At 36.1% G+C, this 25,022-nt stretch overlaps 1 protein-coding gene across 4 annotated transcripts in view; it reads right to left on the reverse strand.

The window, feature by feature from the left end:
- The window catches only part of Cacna2d1 (calcium voltage-gated channel auxiliary subunit alpha2delta 1), a 536,404-nt gene that overhangs the window by 444,891 nt on the left and 66,491 nt on the right, over nt 1-25,022 (reverse strand). For all 4 annotated transcript variants that reach the window (XM_004662314.3, XM_004662312.3, XM_004662313.3 and 1 more), the window contains exon 2: nt 3,777-3,858. In XM_004662314.3, the coding sequence (XP_004662371.1) occupies nt 3,777-3,858 (82 nt within the window). The remainder of the gene's footprint in view (nt 1-3,776; nt 3,859-25,022) is intronic.

The raw sequence follows: 25,022 nt of genomic DNA on the forward strand, positions 1-25,022 counted from the left end.
CACTACAAATATAAATTTCATCATGATGCTTTTCAAACAAATTTTGTTTTCCTTTTCCTTAAATTAAATTTTTCTGTCACTGTATTGTGGTATATCTTTCAAAACCAAGTAATTACAATTTATTCTATTCATCATTCTAACTCATTTACTCATTCATCCATCAATACTAACAGCCCAATAAGCAATTTATACTTCAGAAAACATAAAAAGCTAGGTGACATTTTTGGTTTAATGATTTACTGACACATACAAAAAAAAAAGCAAATTCAGCAAAGGAAGTTTTACATATTAACAGCAAAAGTAACAAGGAGGTCAGCCAAACTAGTGGTTTTTGAGGCCAAAGAATTACTGAAGGAGGCAGGAAGGGCTTCACCAACTACTCATTTTTATTGAGTCTGTCAATAAAAACAGTCACATGACCACACTATAAATTGCCCTTTATTGCTATATTTTTACTATGGTTGTACGAAAGCCTCACCCTCACTCAATTTAAGAAGTATTCAGATGAAAAGAAACAGGCAATATTTACTGAACCTGACAAATCTTAGAGGGTCATTTACTTATATCTAACACTTCCATATTCTCACAGATTTCCCTGAATGAATCATTCCCATTCCAAAGAAAAGAATAAAGTGGCTCATAGGCATCGATGCATCCCAGCACAGTTAGTCAGTATTCACAAACACCTTCCTTGTGAAATGTCTTTAGACTGAGGCTGAGTGTGCCTGACCCACCCAAACAAGGGAGAAAAATGCTCCCACTTTCATGTTTCCTCCACATTTGAAATATTTTCTCCTGCACCATGATATGTCTTGAGGATGAGACTCAAGTCCAAACAGTGAAATTCACTGCTAACTTGCAGGCACAGTCTAAAGGAAATGTTATAAAAGTATCTTTAATGAACACTGCTTAGGACTCCACCATGTCACTTGTGGCAATGTGGCAGCACTTTAACAGCTTTGGATTTGGGACTACTAGATTTCAAGCTTTCAGATTAGAGATGTTCAACCTAAACCAAGATGTATATAGGCATACTCCTAGTTTGAGACTGAAATTGTGCTACAAAGAGATTCTAAAGTAGGTTTTGAATCATGTGTTTAAGGTTTCCTTATGAATTTACACTGATGCACAGGTTAATTATATTGTCCTCCCCAAAAGAAATATTAATACACAAGAAAAGCAGCCCTAATCTGAAAATGTAAAACGCAAAAATCTCCAAAATCCAAAATATTTTGAGCAGCCAGAATGACCAGAGTAGATAATTCTACACCTGATTTTATTTGACCTGTTGCAATTAAAACATGGGGGCATTAAAACTACTGTTGGAATTACTTTCAAGCTATATATATTGTTGTTTGTGAAAAATAAATAAAATTATATTTGACTAGAATCCCATTATTAAATTTCCATGTATGTGTAAATATTCCAAAATTTAACAAACCTGTAATATCAAACACTTCTTGTTCCAAGCATGTATATACATATATCACACATACAACTGATTTCATACTGTTTCAGCTAATTAACTCACCACATATTTGGAACATAAAAAGCTGCATTATATCACTAAGAACACAACATGAGAATACTGTCAAATTTTTACATTATGCAGAAATGGAAGCAGTAATGCTATGATATTTAATTATTTATTTATTTATTTTTAATTTTTTTGTTCATTTTTATTTATTTATTTGAGAGCGACAGAGAGAGAAATAGGCAGAGAGAGAGAGAGCGAATGGGCGCTCCAGGGCTTCCAGCCGCTGCAAATGAACTCCAGATGCGTGCGCCCCCTTGTGCATCTGGCTAGCGTGGGTCCTGGGGAAACGAGCCTCGAACCCAGGTCCTTAGGCTTCACAAGCAAGCGCTTAACCGCTAAGCCATCTCTCCAGCCCTGATATTTAATTTTTAACAAATCATATATAGAACATCCATATGAGGCCTTACATACGAAAAATAATAGAACTAGTATGCTCCAAAATATTTACATTATATAGTCCTATCATTTTCTGTAATAAAAAAATGCCTTTTGCAGTGTCTTCATTTCTTGCACCTAAACATTTGTCACAAATCTCAATGACACATTCTGTTATGACATGACTTTAAATACTTCTCAAATATTTTCAAATTAAAATCTACCCTCTAAGAATATAAACAGGTTCCCATTAAGGTTATTCAACCTATCCATTACTGGACTAAAAATAACATTGTAAGAGAAAATTTGTCATATATAAGAGTTGACAAGAAAGGGGGTGAGGCAAGGGTGAAGGATATAAGATATGTAAACAGAATAAGGGAGAAAAAAAGGGTGTAGAGAGATTTGTAGAGAGAATCAACTTAAAGAAATTGTATTTGAAATTTTATAATCTTATCTAAAACTCTATGTGATAATTAAAAAATGTAATATTAAAATATACAAAAATAACAGAGAATCTGTGATATGTGAGTCAATTCCATGCAACCTAAGTCAGAACTAATTAAAGTTGTAGCCCAAAAGAGGGGAGAGCAAAAGTAATTTAAGAAATATTTAAAAAAAATTCCAAATTTGATTAAAACTATAAAACCCTCAATCCCATAAAGCTCAAGAATTCCAAGTAGAAACAAAGAAAACCACAGTAGTGCATATCATGATAAATTTTACTAAAGCTGCTGAGTAACAGAAATATTATGAAAATATTCAGAGAAATATGTATTTGGTACCAAGAAACAAAGGTAAGAATGGCCAGAGACAAGGTAAGGACATTGTTCAAATATTGACAGGAAGAATCTAGACTGTAAGCCACCCAAGTTTTCTTTAATAACTGAAGGTGAATAAAGACAAATCAAAGGAAAGATGTACTTAGACATGCATTTTAGAAAGGGCATTCTGCTTGGTAGTGTGATGACAGGTTGGTGGGAGAGTTGGGATAGTATTTTTTTTTCTTTTTTATGTTTGTTATTAGAACTAATTATTATTATTATCAACATGTTTCATATAGATACATCATGTATCTGTACCATCTTTTTCCTCGTCCCTGCCCCCATACCACTGGGAACACTTTTTATCTAGATACTGGAGCATGAGACCCTAAATTAGGGCAGCTATTGCAGGAATAAAGAAAGGAACGTAGCCAGGCACAGTGACACACACCATTAATCCCATCATTTAGGAGGCAGATGTAGGAAGATCTCCATGAGTTTGAGGTTCCCCTAAGACTACATAGTGAATTACAGGTACATATAATATACCACAAGAAAGGAATGTGGGGGACAGACAGACTTAGTCTGCCTAGAAACTGCCTGCTAGTACTTCAAGCTCATTTTGCATAGGATGATTTGCATCTCATCTCCCTCTGATTTTTCAGGATTGAAAGCAAGCTGACTGGTGGCTCTTTCAAAATATTTTTCAAATATGGCCACCATCTCTGATGCTGTTTATTGATATCACTCAGTTGTACTAGAAAATGGTTTTGTTTTGGAAATTATATAGTCAATGCATTTCTAAATCACTATTAATATAACTAAAATAATTAATGTTAACATTCAATAGTTTGTTTTGAATATTTGTTCCTATAGCAAAGAAAAAACACACTTGATAAGCTTCATGAATCATTAGGGATGAAGGGATGACTTTGTTATTTGCAAAAACCAGCAGAGCTAAGGGTCTATCTCAGAATTTCACTACCAAGTCCACATGGCAGATCTATACTGTCTGCAATATAGATCCACAGTTTTATAAAAGACGGCAAAGCATTCTGATTAAACAAAGATTAACAAGGCAGTCTGTTGAGTATACTCACATCAACAAGCTGATTGACTCCACTTGCAGTTTTGGCCAGTGTGACAAGGTCTTCCTGCATCTTATCTACCCATGACTTGATGCTGCAAAAATTAAAAAGTAAGAACACATCAGATCTCTGGAAAATAATGTTCACAAACTGATAGCTCATGTCCATGGTTCACACTATGAGTTCAATTGCCCAAGTGTTGCTTCAGTCTTATAGCTCCCACTTAGCCCATCTTCACATTTCACCTTCCAGCTAAAGAGACATTGAATTTCTATGTATACCAGTATTTTCTAAATTTGCCTTTTTGGTGGTATTTGGGGAGGATGTTTGCTCTGATATTAGCATGTGTGTACAACATTTCAGAAGCTAAAATATCCATAAATAAAAGAAGAAAATATTTGCTTATTAATTACAAGGCCATAAGAATGGTTACTAAAAAGAACAATCTAATCTAAAAACGTCATATTATTATCTTGCATATCTTCTGAGTATGAGTATTCAGAATAGGATTATCAGTTTTTTATGCGTGTGTGTGTGTGTGTGTGTGTGTGTGTGTGTGTGTGTGTGTGTACCTGTGTGTAAATACAGGTGTGCATGATGACACAGCACCCATATGGAAGTCAGAATAGATACCAGTCCTCACCTTCCATTTTATTTGAGGCAGGGTCTCTGGATGCTTTTGGCTCCATTAGCTAAGCTAGCTGAACCATGACTCCCATATCCTACATTGCAATAGGTGCATTAGAATTACAGACATCTGCTGCAGTGTCTGGCTTTGTATGGAGATTCTAGAATAAAACTCAGAATCTCGTACTTGCACAACAATAATTTTACCTACTGAAACATCTTCCATTCCAATATCATAACTGGAATTTTAACCACAAGCAATTCCAATGCCATAAATACCTGAGTGCATGAACACTCAGGACATTCTATTTTTCCAGCTGCATTCTTAGATTTGCAATGGAGTAGACCAAAAATATAATAGAAAAGTTATCATTTACTCATTAAAATTATAAGAGAAGTATTTAAGTTCAAATACTTTTCAGGTACCTTCTTTAGATGAATGAATTCAATCAATACATTGAAATATAAGTTATAGATATCAGAACATTTGGGGGAAAAGATTAAATTTGTGCTCAATTTTAGCTCTTCCTGGCACTAGAAGCATTATAAAATCATACTCAATAATCATTCAAATCAATACAATTTAGTTTATCACTTTTCTATATTTCATATATTCATCCTTATGTTATAGATGTAAAGTATGAAGTCCATTGTATGTATGGAAATAAAAGAAAACACAAGTAATCAAATAACAGTGCCTGTAAGACTATTTACATTTTACTTCAAACTTCATTTATAAATGATTTGACTCCAAGAAAATTAGCTATGTATACTTTCTGTTTGTTAGAAAATTCTAGTATTATATTTTGTGTCAACAATTTATTTTCTCATACATTTAACTGAAATAGAATATAAATCAGGTGTGGAATAAAAACACAATGAAGAAAATGGATACAAGTGAAGTTCAGAAGTGGGAATGGTAGCTCATACCTTTAAACCCATCACTTGAGAAGCAGAGGTAAGAGGACTGCAATGAGTACAAGGCCAGCATAAAGCTACAGAATGAGTTCCAAGTTAGCCTAGCCTAGAGTGAGACCCTACTTCTAAATTAATTAATTAATTACCTACTTAATTAAATGTTTAGAATATAAAAGAATGAAGAGCAGATATACTAAACAGAAATAAAGAGTCATCATGAAACAGGGAAGTGTGTCAAAGGAAGAAATAGGCATATTTCTATGTGAAACAAACTGCCCAGCAAATAAAGTACATTAAAACTATAATGCTTGTGAGAAAATAAAAACAGACTTCATCAAACCATTCATCATAAAGAGAAAAATGCAGATGGTTATCAGGAAACAAAATATGATATAAACTTATAGTATAATTAAAATAATGGTTCACATATAATAATATAATTTATGCTAGTTATGACGTGGTAATCATATTTGAAATTTAGCACTATAACCAATCACTATTCTTACTATTATTATTATTATCAAATGAATATAGTTATACATAATATTAATGTGAAGAACAAAGAATAGGGTCTAGGTAGGAGGAAAGATCACTGACACTTTTAATTCAGATAAAACTATCATATTTCTATAAGTTATTGAATAATCCTAGGATCTAGAATAAATCAGTCACCTCTTCTCAAATATAATTCCCAACACTGACAATTAATAATAAGTATTATACAACCCTGCTGTGTAGAAAAGTGTGTAGGGGTGTATGTGTTTGTGCACTTAGCTCATGCATGAATTCTAATTTGTGGTAAACTGATTTAAACAGGCATTCCACCTTGACACGTAAATGTACTGTCACTACCAATGCTCACTAAGGTAAACCATTCATTCTGGGGCTGAAACATAGTTTGGAACTGACCCATCCAGTCTTCCCTACTCAACTGACAAGCTATCAAGAACACTTTATAGGAGCAAGGACCATTTTTCATAGATATGAAGTGTTACCTGCTCTTCCTAAACTATTACATAAGAACTATAACATTTAACATTGAGTTAAAAGGTTAAAATGGCAAGGAAATAAAGAACGATCCTACTAATTTAAAAAGGACAATATTATACAGGGGACTATGCTCACAAGAAATTTATCTTTTCCTTACTTGGAAAATGTACACACTCACGTGCATTGCTGATTCATAACTGATTAAATTTATCCAGGTCCAACTATAACACTGGAAGAAATTATTTAAAAATGCAGTATTTACATGTAATGAGAAAGTACCACTGTACAATAATAGGGACTAATGAATATTTGATTTTGCTACTCTGATCAACAAATAGCAGTATTAGCTAAAGAGATTATAAAAAAAAAAAAGATGAAAGCTAGGGTTAAAACTCTCAGTGGTATAGGTTTTGAGATAAATGGAACAAAAAAGAAAAACTAGAACAAAACATTGATCTGGCCATCTCCATTGTAGTGCAGTCTCCAAAATAAAGGAGAGCGTTGCCTGCGCACAGAGAGACAGAGACATTAAATAAGAAACCACAAGGTACTTGCATGTTTGACAGAATAGCTGCGGGGGTGGGGGAGCAGTTCAGCAATTAAAGGCTCTTGCTCTCAAACCTACCAACCAGAGTCCCAGCACGGAGGCAGAGGCAGGAGGATCACTGTGACTTCGAGGCCACCCTGAGATTACATAGTGAATTCCAGGTCAGCCTGAGGCACAGCGAGACCCTACCTCACAAAACCAAAATAATTAATAATAATAACAATAATAATAATAATAATAAATAAATAAGCTGGGTGCAAAATGGTACATGTGACTGTAATCCCAAAGCTCCTAGTCACAAGCCAACTTGATGGCTGCATCTGTGGTAAAACAATGAGACCCTGTCTCAAGGAAAGGAGAAGAAAACAAACACCCAAGGTTGTTTGTCCTCCACACTTACACACACACACATGCTCACACACATACACACAGATGAAAAATGAATAGATGGATACACCTATAGAGAGAAGGGCTGGAGAGTATTGACAGACGCATAATAGCACAGGTCATATTTCCAATGGTACCATTCAGTATGGCTGTATACATGCCTTACTGACAAAAGGAGAGGTAGAGAAAAATTCCATTCAGATGAATGTGGGACAGATACCAGCAGGGATGAAGGAAGGACAAGGAAAAGTGAACTGAAGGATCTAGTGTTTGCTGAGTCCAAATAACAAAGACTGTTAAAATGTTTATTTAAATATTACAAGATCATATTCATGGGAATGCTCATTTTGTAAGAATTCCCAATTCCTACAACACTATTTCAAAGAAAACATAAAAATACTGTGTGTTCACAAATGTCAAATCTGTCCTATCACTATTTGAATGCTGAGCCTAACAGCCTTAAAGAAACAATATGCCAGACCAAGCAAAGGGATAATAGCATGAGTATACACATTTCATTTGAAACAACTTTAGATAATACACATATATTTTAAAAGGACAAATTCCTGGGCTGGTGATGTAGGTCAGTGGATGAACACTTGAATAGCATGAGCCACGCCATGGGTGCCATCCCAGGATGAGAGGAGGAAGGGACAGAGGAAAGAGGAGGGAGTGAAGGATAAATTCACAAAATATCATTGTATAATAAAACAGATTGCTATCAGAAGATTCAGTATAAAGAAATCTTTCTCTTAAAAAGTAAAGGAAAGGGATAGGGGCTGGAGAGATGGCTTAGCAGTTAAGGCATTTGCTTGCAAAGCCAAAAGACCTCAGGTCGATTCTCTAGGACCCACATAAGCCAGGTGCACAAGGTGGTGGTGCATATTTGGAGTTCATTTGTAGTGGCTGGAGGCCCTGGCATGTCCATTCTCTGTCTCTCTTTCTCTCTCTTTCTTTCTCTCTCTCTCTCTCTCTCTGTCTGCCCCTGTCCCTCTCTCACTCTCTCGAATAAATAAAAGAATAAAATTTAAAAAATAAATAAATAAAGGTGTGCTGGAGAGATGGCTCAGCAGTTAAGTCACTTACCTAAAGCCTGACAACCTGGGTTTGATTCCCCAGTACCCACTTAAAGCCAGATGCACAAACTGGTGCATACATCTAAAGTTTGTTTACAGAGGTCAGAGGCCCTGATGTGCCCATTCTTTCTATCTGTCTCTTTTCTGTCTCTCTCTCTCTGCTTGCAAAAAAAAGGGGGGTTAGTTCCATGACATAGTAGCCAACTAGCAATGCATGAGGCCACAAGTATAATCCCAGAACCACTGCATACATAGGAAATATATGAGCTCATTAAAAATATTCATTATTTTGCTTCATTTTAGGTGACACCAGCTATAAAAGCAAAAGTCAGCATGAAAGGAAGCCAGTGGGCAGAAGACTTAGAAATGGATGATGTGGTGGTTTGAATTAGGCTTCCCTACAAATCCTTGTGTTATGAATGTATAGATCCAGAGCTGTAGGCAAGTTGGTACATGGGGTTTTGCCTGAAGAGTTATGTTGTTGGGGGTGGGCTGAGTGTTCTTATAGCCAGTTCCCGCTTACTAGAGTTCCACACACTCTCCAGCTGCGCTGTTCCATGTGATGTTGAACGTTGGGCAGGAGTGATGTCCACCCCTCTTCATGCCATCCTTTCCCCTGCAGTCTGGAAACATCCGCTTGAGACATAAATCAAAATAAACCCTTTCCTCCCATAAACTACTTCTGGTTGTGTGCTTGTCCCAGCAATAAGTAGGTAACTAGAATAGATGATGTACATAGAGAAAAACAGATTGGTGTGCCCAGAAGGAAATGGATTGGTGTTCAGAGGAAAACATGTGCACAAAGGAAAAATAATGGTATTCACAGGAGGTAACAGATAAGAGTGTAAAGAGGAAAACAGACAGTGTACACAGAGGAAAATGGGTGGTATGCACAGAGATTGGGCATGCATGCAACAGTACTGTTTTTTACCCTTTTCTAGTCCATTTCTTCACTGATCTCTTGAAAACTTATTATTATAACTCGTGTAACTCCATTTCCTTGTTTCTTCTAATTCCTACCTATTTCCTGCTCATTCACTTACAGGCAAGTAGACATTTCTCAGCATCTATCCTCAGTTCTCACAACAACATCACTTCAAAATCCCATGCTTACCTTTTTTCCTGTATCTATATAATCCCTAAATCTATGTTCAATATCTCTCTATTCCTCCTTTGTCCTCCTCCTTTCTCCTCTTCCTCACTTCCCCCTCCTCCTTGTTCTCCTCCTTCTTCTCACTCTCCTGCTATCTGCTCTCTCTCTTCATTTTCAAAGACGAGTTAAGTGAATTCAGCATCCTTTTCTTCCCCATACTGAAAGACCTATCCTTTGTCCGTGTTTCCAAACCACTGCCTCATCCATGCCGTTTCATACATTCATACCATTAATTTTGCATCTTATCCCTCCTCCAATTCTCTATTAAATATTATCTGATTTTCTAATATAAAGTTGATGTACCTACATGCATTGATTTGTCTCCATGCTATAGAACATGCAGTGAGCACGTTTTCCCTCACTTGAACACTCTAAAAACTAGTGTTCACCTTTCACAGATTAAAATAAATTCTGCACAAATAGTTTATAAACCAACCCACATCTCTTGCTTCTCTTGTTTAAGAATTTTGATTCAACCAACCTCAAAATTTCCATGCATGTTGGTGGCCTTTTTCACATCTGGTCTTGACCTTCCACCTGGAACTAATCACCAACCTCAACTGTACACTGGTATGCTATAATATTTCATTAACAACTTTACATCTTCCCATCCATACACTTTGCATTAAAAACAATTTTGCTATGATTTGTGCCTAGTTTTCTTAAACTTCCATGGTTAGATGAATGTTTTTATTCTAATTTATCATTAAATCCTCAAAGTTTATGTTAAAGAGCCTTGAATATAGTAACCACATAGGAATTTGAATTACAAGAAAATGTAGTGAAATGCAATTGTAGTACTACTGTCTAAAAAGCATAAGTATCTTGATATAATATGCATATTCTCTCCTCATAATCCATACCAGAAAAAATGCTGAATATATGCATCTATACACAGCACCCACTTTTGTAGATTACTAATATTTTAGGGTCTTTTTAAAATATTTGAAGTACATGCCACAGAATTCCAAATATTTAAGTGTATAACTAATGTCATAGAAAAAATTAAAGTAAGTCCTTTAATCTCCCTAAGTCTCTAAAAGAACTCATTACAGAAATAGTATCAATGTGTGTTTGTATGTTGTCTACAAACTAAACATACTTTGAAGCATTTGTGGAGATATTCCTAAATTTTAGGCAATTATTGAAAAAGTTAAAATGCTTATGTCTTGTATTTTACTTTATTATATGGAAGTGGCCAAAATTCTAAAAGGAAACATGTAAAATATTTATGTTTTTATTTAGTTTGAAAGAAAAAATTCCCATCTAAATAATGTTGCTGTTTTTGAGGTTGAGTTTGTCTGTGGGACAGCTTTCAATAATGCCACCTACTCAAAAACCCTGCTTTCAAAAAGAAAGTTGGCAAGCCACTTCATTTTTTATGTGTTTATTGGTAATCAAAATCAGGTAAGCACAAATCACACTCTGTTTAATCTATTTTAAAGAGTACAGGTTGAACAGGAAGTGTCAAATTACCGACTTAATTGTTTTAAAAGCTAAACTAGAAAAAGAATTTGACTATCTGGTACAATTCAGTCAGAGTGATAGCTAAGAATTGTTATAATAGGTCCTACCCAAGACTAAATGTCTTTTTTTCCTATATTCATGTGGGTAAGTCCTGTGGGATGAAGAAAAAAGATTAAGTCTAAAACTATAGCTATTTGTGAGATAGATATCTGTCTTAATATTCCACATCCTTCTCAACTTTTCCACTAGAAATCATCATAGAGACAAAATCAGAATGGGAGGTACACCATAAAGAAAAGAGGAGGTTCCTTACAATAACGGTTTTTAGGAGGATGATAAGAGAGTGAGAAATCTGTACCATATCAGGCCATGACTTTAGGCAATTCTTTGCCTATGCTACTATTTTTAAGTGATAATATTATTTTTAACAAAAGGGAACAAAAGACATAGTTAAGCTTTATGGAGCTAGTAAAAATATCCAAATATCAAAATAACTAACAAAATGAGCATTTCAATTGTGCTGATATAAAGAGAGTGTATTCATAAATTTGAAGTAATAGATCATATATTTCAAAGGGCAAGTGTTCTACTTGCTATAAATAGTCTACCAATGCTAAACTGCTCCAATTTTTGTTATATAATAAACCAACTAGTGTCCCTGTAGCTGGGTAAAAATATCAGTAAGTAAGTAAGCCAAAGGATTAGATAACCTAGACATGCAAGTTTGCTAAATATGCATTTTTATAGCATGGCATCAATGCAGAGTGTTTGTTCATGCCCATGATATCAGGGTGTGTGTGTTTGTGTATTTATGTGTGAAGGAATATCTTGATATCTAGACTATATTGCAGAATGGTTTATGAGAGGGATGGCATGAGTGCCAGCAGTGTTAGTTCCTGAAATCATTATTAATTGAGACCATTTGCATTAACACTGCTGTTTATAGAAAGCTGTTTCAACTAGTAAGATTCTTGGGCATTCCATTTTCATCTCAAGAATCCTGGGAAATACAGAAAGAGATGTATGTGATCACACTAATAACTGGGAAAGGCAAGGAAGTAGAAAACAAAGCTGGTCATTAAGCTGCTCACATTTTTTCTGCCTTCATTTCCTGTTGGCCTGTTCCTGTGCAGTGTGTGTGTGTGTGTGTGTGTGTGTGTGTGTGTGTGTGTGTGTATGTGTATGTCCACTTTACAAGTAATCATGTACACAGTATTCAAAGGACAAAGACTCTCCTGAAATATACTTTTTTTCTGCAGTCTTGGATTAATTTTTGTTTCCTTCAAGCCTTTTCTAATTGTTTAGTTAGTAGTTTCTGTTTCAGCAGATTCCAAATAAATCAGCGATATAATTTACCATTGATAGTAGGTTCACATATTGGATAACTGGGGGTGGGGAGAGTCTCATATGTAGAATCTGGTCCTGATGCCCTGAGACCTTTGCTTTGTGTTCTTCCACATTGTAGCTAGTTCCAACCTCCCTCAAGTCCCTGGATAGCCTGGTGCCAACTGGGATATCCCACATGGTCACACAATCTGCTGCTGGTGTTTCTATGAACCAAATGAGCTGAATTTCTAATGGCTCACTACAAAATCTCTATTCATTTGACTGCAGATAGTTCCTTTCATTGTTCATTTATATTTTTGTTACTCATTTCAAATTGCTCACAAAATATATTTTAGCCTAATCCAAGCATATAAACATTAATATTATAAAAATCATTTCATTTTTTTCTCATTCTTTGTGAGCAATCACATATTTCTATTACTATGAAGTACTCAAAACCTTATTATATGGGATTCTGATCTAAATGAAAAATCCACTTCCCCACATGGATTAGTATCTGTAGTCAAGCTAGTTTAAAAATTTACTGAATGTAACACTTTTGTCACATTCTATAGTCATGTTTTTGCTAGATTGAAACCATCCTTCTTAAGCCTTTTCAGCTCCCTAAAGCTACCCTTCTAGTCAATTTGAATCCTCAGAATTTCATAAATCCTTCTTTCCACAAATTTTCTAAGATATATGTACCTATCCTACAAAATATTATGTATATAGATACACTTGACTCATGTCTGTGCTATTTCTGCAAAACAACAATATCCTTGGATATAAGGGCCATAGCTATGCTTCTGTATTCTGAGACTATCTAGCATAGTTCATAGTCACTAGAGGCTCCCTAAACCACCAGTTGTGTTGTTAGCATTATGTACTATAAGTTACTCCAAACATGTTATGTGGATATTGTCTTCAATTCCTCACAAAAAAATCTATTGACAGAGATTCTATGTATTTACAGATGAGGAAACTAAGGTATAATGAAGTTAAATTACTTCCCAAAATACATAGTAAGAAAACAATTCATGTTTAAAAAGTAATATGCTATTTCACCACCACAGTAACCCTAAAGACTACTCTTAACTTAGAAATTATTTTCTATTTTACACCATAGTAGAACGGGGTTATAAGTCTGATTCACAGATGAAAAACTAACATTTACAGAAGTCTTTATTTTTATTTGGGAAGAGAAGTTTGTTGCATTAAAAATAAAGATTCCAATATTGAGGAAACAGAAAACCTAGGGGTTTTCTTTCTTTAACACTCTCTGTGGAAAGATGGGTATGGTTACATATATACGACATTTTTTTTCTCAAATTAAATTTTATGTTTTCCATAGAATTGTTAAATTAAGTAAGCAATGCTTATTTTATTTACAGCCAGACTATTTACAGCTTTCATTAACATAACATGACATTGTCAGTGTTAGGTATTAGGTCCAAAACAGCTAACTAATAGTATTCAGAGCATGCACATATATTTGATAAGAGGGAGCAAGTTAAATGTAGAATTGGCCTTGATGTGCCTCCTAATTTAAGATGCTCTAAAAGCAGCAGTATGCCTTTCAATAAGCAAGGAAAAACATGTTTCATCTGCCCTTCAGTGTGTTCATGATGTAAGTTCAAATATACAAGCAAATGCATGACTATAAAAACCACAGTCCAGATTCACTTCTTTCAAATACAGCCCATAACATAATTTCTCAGACAGTTTTTCCAGGAAAGATTACACTTAATAATCAAAAGCTCTCAAAAAATATATACACTTGTAAATCAGAAAAACAATAAATCATTTTCTGAGGATCAGAAGAATGGAATCCTCCAACTTTAGTTTATCTCTAATAATTTTATTCTAGGTTCAGAGTTCTAGACAAGTATGAAATTTTCCAGCTGGAGATGGTAAATTCCTTTCCATCTCAGAAGCAGATTGTAATATAATTGCTTTTAACCTTTCTGTCCACACAGAATGGGGTTCTCTGATCCTGCTTGCCAGAGCACTACATGCTTGCAATGCTCCTGTGCTCCTGGTGACAGTGTGCATACTCTAAACAGTCTAAAGACATGATTGCTTCTCAGTAGGAATGATAACCAGTTTCCTTTCCTGAGCTGTTCATTGAAAACATGTTTTATCAAACATATCAAAATTAGCAATCAGAATTTGTGTTTCAAAATGGATTTATGTTCATAAAGAAAGTCAGCCGGGTGTGGTGATGCACACCTTTAATCCCAGCACTTGGGAGGCAGAGGTAGAAGGATCACAGTGAGTTCAAGGCCACCCTGATATTACACAGTAAATTCCAGGTCAGTCTGAGCTAGAGTGGAACCCTACCTTGAAAAACCAAAATAAATAAATAAATAAATAAAAATAAAAAATAAGTAAGAAAGAAAGAAAGTCAAATACACAAAAAAAATCAGGAATGTAATATTATTAGTTTACTATGGTGTGAAGCAGAAAATGAGATGGAGGTCAAAGTATATAAAACAGCAAATATGGGGCTAGAGAGATGGCTTAGTGCATAAGGCACTGGCCTGCAAAGCCTAGGGACGCAGGTTCAATTCCCCAAAACCAATGTAAGCCAAATGCCCATAGTGGTGTATTAGTCAGGAGTTTGTTTGAAGTGGCTAGAGGCCCTGGTGTGCTCGTTTTCTCCCTCCCTCTCTCTCTCAACTAGATCCCTTTGAATCATTATTTTAATAAACAACAGGTAGGTACTGAAGATGTTCACTCTGTTTAATTGTAGCCCTCACTGTAAGATGGCACACCCATGAAAGATATCTTTGTAAAATATAAAAGGTTCATGAAGCCATCAGTAACATGAATTTAAACATCAGTATTACGAATGACTTATTGCAGTCTCCTAAATGTTTCTCATGATTAGTCATTCTGTTTCTGTTCCTAATGCCCCACATAGAGTATATTCCAATGTGGATTTCAACAAGCAGTTTGGAACTGGAACATCTTGCATTGTAATAGTGAAGTCTAAAGATTTCTAAAGCAAGACCTCTGAATCATAGGTGACTCAGCAGTCTCCTATCCTAACAACCTTTGTACTCCCTCTCGACATGTTATTTATATAGAAAAAAGCCTGAATGGACTTTTCATCACTATCTACAAAATTCAGAAGGACTTGAGTATAAGCAAGCATCTAGAGTTCACTATTCATCTACAGTAGTCCAAAAAGAGCCAAAGCATACCACCTACCCTGCTAATGATGCTTGCAGAACATGTCTTTTGCCAAAGTTCTGCACCATCACTTCATGTCTTCATATCAAATCAGGGGAACTGTAGCCTCACATGCATCTATTTCTTGGATCAACTAGAAACTGAATCTTTAACTGAAGTTAATCCTCCAGTGAATGAAAGTAATAAACATTATATTCATGGCTGAAGATGCACTGTACTTAGTAGAGTGCTTGGCTAAAAAAGTCACAAAGTCTTAGGTTCAATCTTTACAACCACATAAACCAGGCATGATGGCATACACCTATAATCCCAGCAACTGAGAGGTAGAAGCAGAAAAATTAGATGAAGGTCATTCTCATTTAAATTGAGAATTTGAAAGCAAAATGGATTACATGAGACTGTGCCTTTTGAAAAAATATATTTCATGGGCTGGAGAGATGGTTTAGTGGTTAAGAAGCTTGCCAGCAAAACCTAAGGCTTCAGGTTCAAATCTCCAGGTCCCACGCAAGCCAGACATACAGTGACACAAATGTGCAATGTCGCACATGCACATAAGGGGCCACACAAGTCTGAAGTAAATTCTCAGTAGCTGAAGGCTGTGGTGGGCCCATTCTCTCTCTCTCTCGCTCAAAATAAATAAATGAATAAATATATTTCATATCTAGAAAGTATACAAGGACATACTTTGTCTTCTAGCCCAGTTGCTAGTTTAGTTTACTAGTTTCACTAACTACAAAAACAAATTACCACATTAATTCCCCCCCAATGCTTTCTGTTAAAGGAATTAATTAACTTACTAATAACATTTCTTTGGAGGATTAAGATATACAAAAGAAGTGCTGGATGCAAAAGAAATTATGGCATAGTTATCTCATGCATTGTTACATTCCCAAAAATAAAACCTATTTTGTATATATTCTTATTTGGCCTGACTTTTATTGTGATTATTACCACTTAGGAATTTCTAAGTAAATTTATGAAAACCTACATAAGTAATTACAATGTCTTCCCATATTTATTGCTAACACTTACCAAAACACACATAAAATATTACATGCTTTATAATTCATGCAGCTGACTGACTGTCATATCATTTGTTTATTCTCTGGGTTTTTATATTTAACCTCAATGAAATTAGTTAATTAAAAACATGTGTGTGTCAAGGGTAAACTGAGAGTTTATATTTTCATCTGGTTTTAAAAGAAAAACAAACAGCAATTAATGGCAAAAATTCTCAGTATGACTTAGTAAATATACCAAATGAAATTTCTTTAGCAAGTACCAGTATGTTAGTATTATAACCTGGTAAGTTCCAAGACCTAAGCTTGGGCTTTGGGAAGGACTGGATATGGTCTTCTGTCCTGGTTCTTCAGAAGATGGACCTAAGTAGGACCAATGCAAAGTTGAAAACAGGAGCTGGATATAAAGAATAGAAGGCTCTGACCTAAACAAAAGCCACTGGGGTGTTAAGGATCTAGCAGATACTGAAGATGCAGCCAACAAGTATATAATCATGGGTCAAAGATAAGACCAAGCTCTAAGTGGTTCTAAGTGATAAAGGACCTTTTAAGAAGTCACTGTACTTGAATTTATCTGTGGATACAAAGGAGGGTGCCATAGGCCATGATTATTTAGAAGAAATAGTGTTAAAGTTCTCTGTAGTTATGGTCTTGCTATGAGATTCCAAAATACTCATGCAAAATGCCCATAAAATGGATAATTAATTTTGTTTTCCTATTATTAGAAGTAACTGATTTTTTTTGGTGGGGGGGAGTGCAGAGGTGATGAGGCAGGTATCACATGACTCAGTCTGATCTCAACTCTATATGGACCTGAGGGTGACCTTGGACTCCTGATCCTCCTATTCCACCTTCCAACTGCTGGGATTACAGGCTTGTGCTACCATGCCAGACTCTAAGAACTGATGTTTAAGAAATGAATAATAACTTCCCTTATACTATCATTAGGTCTCATATTAGAACCTTTTCCTGACTCAATTATATCATCCCTGCTACATTTTTCACAGAGCCCATGGAATTTTCAAATGTCCAGAACAGTGCCAGGTTGCTGTAAGGGTTTCCCACTGTCATCTAAGCTGCTCTAAGCTCCCTGTTTACTAGCCTGATGTAACAGATGGGGAAGAGAGAAGTATGTGTAACGAACGTGCAGACAAAGCATTGAAGCCAGAGAAGTCACCATGCCCACCTGATGTCATTCCTCTTCAGTGGAGAGAGTCAGAGAAAGCACAGGGCTAGAAGCCCAGGGGAAAAGGCATGGCTCTGATTAACCAGCTCTCCCAGAGTCTTTAAGACTGCCACCTTCTAGCAGATTAGAATGAATGATGGAAAATGAAATGTCATTCAGAGGACATAAAGGAAAAGTAAGAAACAAAGAGAAGGTGTGAGGAAAATGGATGCAGGAGTCAGGAAAAGTAGAGAGGAGGTTTAAAAGGAGACTAGTCATAAATATGCACTTTAAAAAGTAAAGTATTTGCAGTACAAGTTGATTTTTTTTTTTTTTACTAGTTTTCTATTCAGCAAATACAGGCAGTTTGGTACCATTATTAGGCTCATCCATGACCTATCCCCTCCCAATTGGCCCCTCCTTGTTGAGGTATATGGGTCATGTCCTGTGGAGTTAGCCCACAGTTATGGGTACTATAGATGTCTCTGCATATCCTGACCCAACATGTGGCTCTGACATTCTTTCCATCCCCTCTTCCACAAAATTTCCCTGGAAAAAAAAACAAAAAAAACGCCACATAGTCTCACTCATCTACAGCACCTAACCTGAATCTACCCAAAATACCTTACATACCCAGCAAGAATCTCATGTACTAGACACTAGGATGGATGGGGAGGGAGGGGAGGGCATAGAAGGGGTGGGAAACACTAATTTAGACCCAAACGGCAATGGTACCATAAAATTCTACTTACTAAACGGCAGACAAAATGGTTGAACCCTCACCAGGCCCTTATAGGCAACACCTGAATCACAAGACACTGGAGAGGGTAGGATCAACCTAACCTAAACCTTCTACATCTTCCCTCCCTCCTACTCCCTCCCTCTCTCTCTCTCTCTCTCTCTCTCTCTCTCTCTCTCTCTCTCTCTCTCTCTCTCTCTCTCTCTCCTCCCTAACTCTTGTATATTAGTTATATTCTTCCTCATTTTGTTAGTGGGCACTGACCTGTGACTCCCAGTACCAGCATGGGGCTTTCATCCACAATGAGCTTTTGATCAGAGAAATCTACAAGGTTTCCTAAAAGAATAACAGATTTCTGTCAAAGTACTTGATGACCAACCAAAGGTTAGTGTTAAGACCCTATTGCTGAAGAACCATATGCAGCTGACACGAAAAATGGAACAGCATGGCTGGAAGCCAGGAGAGAGTCAGTCCCCAGACAGCATATCTAGTACCAGAAGATGCTACATGGGCGACTGGGGGAAACAACTAATATCTCTCCAAGCAACTCATGGTCTAACCTACTTAGCAACAAATAACCTGTAGTGATGCCCACACAAGTGCAATAGTGGCACACAGCCATGGTGGGGAACCAACTGCTCTTGATTTGGCTAACTGATCCCCTAAGTGGTACGGGACCCATCCATAGCTGGAGCTGGGAACAAGTCAGAATCATATCCAAACATAAACCCTCTCTCCAATATCAAGCCACCATCAATCATGAGCTACAAGAGTACCTACATCTATTAAACTCTATTTAAAAAAAAAGTAAGTGTTATTTCATTTTTCCTGGAACTAATTTACTCTCCGTTGGAGAATCTGCTTCTCTTTTTCAGATAGATGCAGATCCTAAGGAGAGAGTCACCCCATCATACCTCAAAAGGGCCCCGGCTGAAACTAAGGAAAATTAGCGAAACAAGCAAGGGTGCTGATTTCCTGATGAACCAGATACTAACACAAGGGGGAAGGAGACTAATACAGAGAAAAATCAATTCCTACCAAATCAGAGAGCCAGAGCCTCAGAGGCTCCCAACACCTCATCACTGAAGCAGACCAAAAATGAACCCAACATGGCTCAGGGAAATTTTGCAGAAGAGGGGGTGGAAAGAATGACAAGTTGAAATTTGACAGAGAGATAGCATAGGGCTGTAAGAGCAGCATATGGGAAACTAATACAAGAGAATGACAAAAGAGAAAAAAGGAAAAATTATTTTTGATCCTTTGACAAATGGACTTTTATTAAAAACTGTAAATAATACAATTTAATGAATTATAATATTTATAGAAACTTTTATTGTAGTTAATAGTCCTATGGATAAAATGACTCTCTTTAATCCAAATATAATGGGAAATATTGTTATTTGTAGGTTTTGTTAATTTCATTTTGCTTGTTTTGAATGCTGAAGATGCTAGGCAAGAGTGCTGCTATTGAGCCACACCTTCTGGAGTGTCCACTGATCTCCTTTGTGCACAACTACATCCTTTCAGTGTGGACAAGTTAGTCAAACAACATCAACCAGTGTTGTGTAGATCAACAGCAGATCATGGTGATTTGCTTACAGCAGTCATGAGATTGGCTTGCTGCACAGAAATGCAGACATCTGAACCTTTCCATGAAAGAATTTGATAATTAAGTTGCTTTAAGTGCTGAAGCATTGGAGCACATGCTACTTCTTACCCACAGGAAGCCATTATCCCCATTTTCCTGAGGTATTTCATGTTCCAGGTGGCCAAGAAGCGGAGGCTTAAAGAAAGGTGAGGTGTGTGTGTTGGGGTGGGGGGGGGTGGGGATTTTGATTCTTCTCTGTAAGCCTGACTGGGTGCTTCTTTACTTTCCGCTACTTTAGGCAGTGAACCTGGAAAACTTTGGCAAGGAGATTCACATAGGATAAAAGAACCAAATGGCAAATAACTGGAGAGCAAATCCTCTTCCCATAGGACACACTGCTAGAGTGCACAGATATTAAAGCCCGCCTGTGAGCACTATCTTTGGGGGAAGATGGACAGATTTTCAGATCTTGAACTAGCCACACTATGTAGGTGTTGACACACTTTAAAATATCTTCTTAATCATGGTTGTGGTTTATTCTGCCTGCCATGCCTTTGCCCTGGCCTAGACATTCCTCCACTCCTCCAAACCTTAGATCAAATGTCATTACCTAATGGAACACTGCTGACCAATCACAAAACTTCCCCTTTGCCTTTCTTTATGTTGCCTATATCCCATTCCCATTGTCGTGTCATAATCTCACAATTGTTATTTACTTCTTTTCTGACTCTCCTTGAGTAAAATACAAAAAGTAAAAATGAAGATCTTTCCCAACTGAAATGAAAAGCACTTAGCTTTATACTAGTATGAAATAACTGGCCAATGAAATATTAACTGAATAAATAAATGAATGGCTCCTTGGAGGGAGCAGAAAGAGCAGTCAAATGGGTGTAAGCAAGTGTAATAAACACAGCTTCGACTGGAAGAGCATGGCTTTAAATCCAGTAACTCAGCTATTTGTTTTTTTTTTTTTTTTTTTCTTAACTAGCAGAAATGCAGAGAGATGGGCTGGAGAGATGGCTTAGTGGTTAAGCACTTGCCTGTGAAGCCTAAGGACCCTGGTTCGAGGCTCAGTTCCCCAGGTCCCACGTTAGCCAGATGCACAAGGGGGCGCACGCGTCTGGAGTTCATTTGCAGAGGCTGGAAGCCCTGGCGCACCCATTCTCTCTCTCTCCCTCTATCTGTCTTTCTCTCTGTGTCTATTGCTCTCAAATAAATAAATAAAAATTTTTAAAAAAAAAGAAATGCAGAGAGATGAGAAAAATAATTCCTACTGACACAACCACCATAAACTTCTCTTAATGTCATATGGAAAAGATATTTTTCTTTCAAACATCTGAATTTTCTTACAAAATTCCCATAATAGTATTTAAGGTCTTACTGGATTGAGAAAAAAAAGTTAACAGTATCAATATTTCCCCATAGTAAAAGGCATGAGCTCAGCAATCCAGGAGAAATGAAGCTGTACGAGAGTACTCTTAGTGTGACCCAAGACTAGCAATTTTGGAGACATGTCGGCATATTGACCTACAAAAGAGCTTTGATGAGGAAAGATGCTAACAGGAGATGTTGTACATCACCATCAGACTTCTCAGCTACCTATGGCTTCAAATGCTCAGGTAAGAAGAATACTCATAATCACTTGTACAAACTTGAACCCAACAGATGGGACATATATTTCCTCATATGATTTTCAGAGTAAGATAAATATTAGATTCCTCCTTGAAACACAGCCACATTATGTATAAATACACAGAAAATAGTTTTTAATATTGCATGTCTTCTCCAATTGCAAGAACTTAATTCCATGAGGCAGGGAATTAATAAAACCAGTGATGATTGCTCAAATTTATAAGGCGAATTTGAAATTAAAGTATACATAATATCTATGAATTTTTAGGCTTGGAACAAACTTTATTTTACTTTACAATATTGGACCAAGAATGTGTAACTCTGCCCAATTTAAAATACTCTAAATTGACCTTAATTTCTAGTTTCTAAGTAATAATTCTTACATTTATTCAACAAAATATGTATATAAAAATGAAGCCTAACACTGTCACTTACAATAACTGGAATGTACCACTTTTACCTCAGAAATTTCCCAGTACATCACATTAATTCACTTTTCAAATATTCTTCAAGGCCTAGCCATAAACCAATATATCCTACAAGGCCTTGAATATAATCTTAGCATGTGGGAGGCTGAAGCAGGGTGATTATTGTTCCAGACCAGCTGGCTGCATAGTTAGATGGGTGGTGGAGTACCTCCATGGGAGGAAACACTTGTCCAGAATGCATAAGGCCCTAGGTTCGACCTCAACCCTGAAAAATATATGCATACAGTTTACCTTCTTTTGTTATTCTCTTCTATCACTCCCCCCCTTAGAATAATACACATTCATCTTAAAAATTCAGAAATCTGAGATATTTAAGTAGATAAGGTTACAAGCAATATCATATAGACTAGGTTGTCCTAACATAGAAACTCACCACTTTGTATTTCTTTGCTAGAACTGTTTTTTCCTTGAAATCCTCTGAGAATATCTTTAGTGATCTTTTGAGGCTAATTTCAGTATTTTCATCTCTGTAAATCCCACCAGGATGCAATTCAATTTACATACAATTATCAAAAGGTTATTATCATTCTATTATTAAGCTCTACATTAAAACCATGGGGACAATGAGAATGACTAACAGTTGACACACAGTAGGATTCATTAAGTAAATAATGACAATGTTGATCATATTATAGAAATAACCTCTTGTTTTATTTTATTTTATTTTATTTTATTTTATTTTATTTTATTTTATTTTATTTTATTTATTTGAGAGCGACAGACACAGAGAGAAAGACAGATAGAGGGAGAGAGAGAGAATGGGTGTGCCAGGGCTTCCAGCCTCTGCACACGAACTCCAGACATGTGCGCCCCCTTGTGCATCTGGCTAACATGGGACCTGGGGAACCGAGCCTCGAACCAGGGTCCTTAGCCTTCACAGGCAAGCGCTTAACCACTAAGCCATCTCTCCAGCCCAATTATAGAAATAACCTTTTGTTGTGCTCTCCCACTTGGAGGTCTCACTGGGGCTGCTTTGTGAGACTTTTCCATCAGTCAGGTGTACAGGGTCCTGGAGCACACCACCTGTGCTCAGCCCCTCTAGCTTTCCCTGCCTCAGGTACTAAGGGCTATTTCTTCTGAGTAGATATTGATGAATGATGAATTAAAAGAGAAGAAAAATGTTATGATTATAAAATGAGTATGTGCATATTATTCAATGTGAAAAACAACAGAAAGTTACCCTATAATGAAAATGGGTCAAGAGATAGATAACATAAGCTGATCTCCAGAGAATAAAGGAAACAGTACATAAATACTGATTTACCAAGACTAGTGGGATATAGCCCAACTATGAACTCATAATGCTCCTACTTGTACCTGCTGAATTATTTGTCTCATATTGCCACATGGATACCAGAGAAAAAATTAAATCTTAACTTTTCTTCACTGAGAAACCTATTTCTTTATTTCGTATTGTGTTGAAATGCAAATTAGTCCAGGCCAAAAAAATGCAGCAATTCCTGGAATATAGTAAACAAACAACTAAAAGTAAATATTCAATTATTTTCAAGTTGTAATATGATCCACTAATTTACATGAACAAAGGCAAAAATCACCTTACAGTTTCAGCAGTGTTTTCCTGAATGCTTTCACTGATATTCAGTTATGTATTCTTCTTAAAAAAATTAGTGTTAGAATGAGAAGCAATCTCCCTTAACTCACTAAATAACACCTAATAGATGAATCAAAAACACATACCTGTGAAATACTTAAAACCTTACACTTGAATCAGGACAAATGCTTATTCACTCATATTGCCATAATAGCTCAGACATCAAACGAAAATGGAGTTCTAAAACATTTAGAATGCAAAAAGAATGCTCTTACTATCTGTAGATGATATGATTATCTACATAATTACAGAAAAATAAACTAGAGAATCACTAAATTAGCACAAAGTGTGAAATTTTTGAAAATCACTATAAAAATATTAAAAAAGACTATTCACAATTTAGTTAAAAGTTGAAAGCAAAATAGACTAAAATTATTACAAGAAGCTCATCCCCATAAATGACAAAGTTAATAGTTACTAAAAGCTGCATCCTGAGATCCCAACCTCTGAGATGCAGACCTGATGCACTTTCAAAGCTGTTAGAATAGTTAGGATGACCTGGTGGGGGCCTTTCCAACATACCAATATGGTGTTTCTTGATCCAAACTCTGTCACCAGGCTGAAAGGGATGGGGGCAAACAGGGTATGTCTGAAAAGCAGCCTTGACTGCCCAAACATTGGACTCCTGGACTCTTTGTAAGACTTCAATAGAATGGAAGAAGCCTTTCATTAGTAAAGTCAGTTATCTGTTCAAGACCCCTGGGGCAGGATGGGAGGGTCCATACATAATTTTAATTAGAGTAATTCCTTTTACATAGTGGTACACCTGGCCCTTAACAGGGTGAAGGGAAGAATCATGCCCATCCTTCTCTGCTCTCTAGGGTTAATTTATTACTTTTTTAAGTTATTTATTTATTTATTTATTTATTTAGCCTGGACTAGAGTTAGACAATATCAACAACAAAAAGTAGAAATAAATTTGATGAGGTGTTATTTATAAAATTATAGAAATATATGTTAGGAAAAAGAGGTTTTTTTATACTTTATAATATTATCTAGAAAATAACAGAATAGTTTTACTCAAATTTAAAATATAATTTGCACAAAAGCTATGGCTGGGGATAAAATCTTTGGGGAAACTACTACTGTTTTTTGCTAAATGGGCATATTATGCCCACTGAATTGCCTTCTAAATATTTATGATTATGCACATATATTAATGCTACTCACTTTTAGAGAAATGTCTTTTCAGATTACAGTGACCACTGAGGAGACAAAAGTCATCAAGTTCTGAGAAGTGACAGTGGAGTGTTCAGCACTAAGTGAGGCATCTCTATTGCATCCTGAAAGGCTCAATGAGCCAAAAGAAGGGGAGGAGAGCTTTGCAAT

The sequence above is a fragment of the Jaculus jaculus genome, chromosome 10 (genome assembly GCF_020740685.1).
Source record: "Jaculus jaculus isolate mJacJac1 chromosome 10, mJacJac1.mat.Y.cur, whole genome shotgun sequence".
NCBI lineage: Eukaryota > Metazoa > Chordata > Mammalia > Rodentia > Dipodidae > Jaculus > Jaculus jaculus.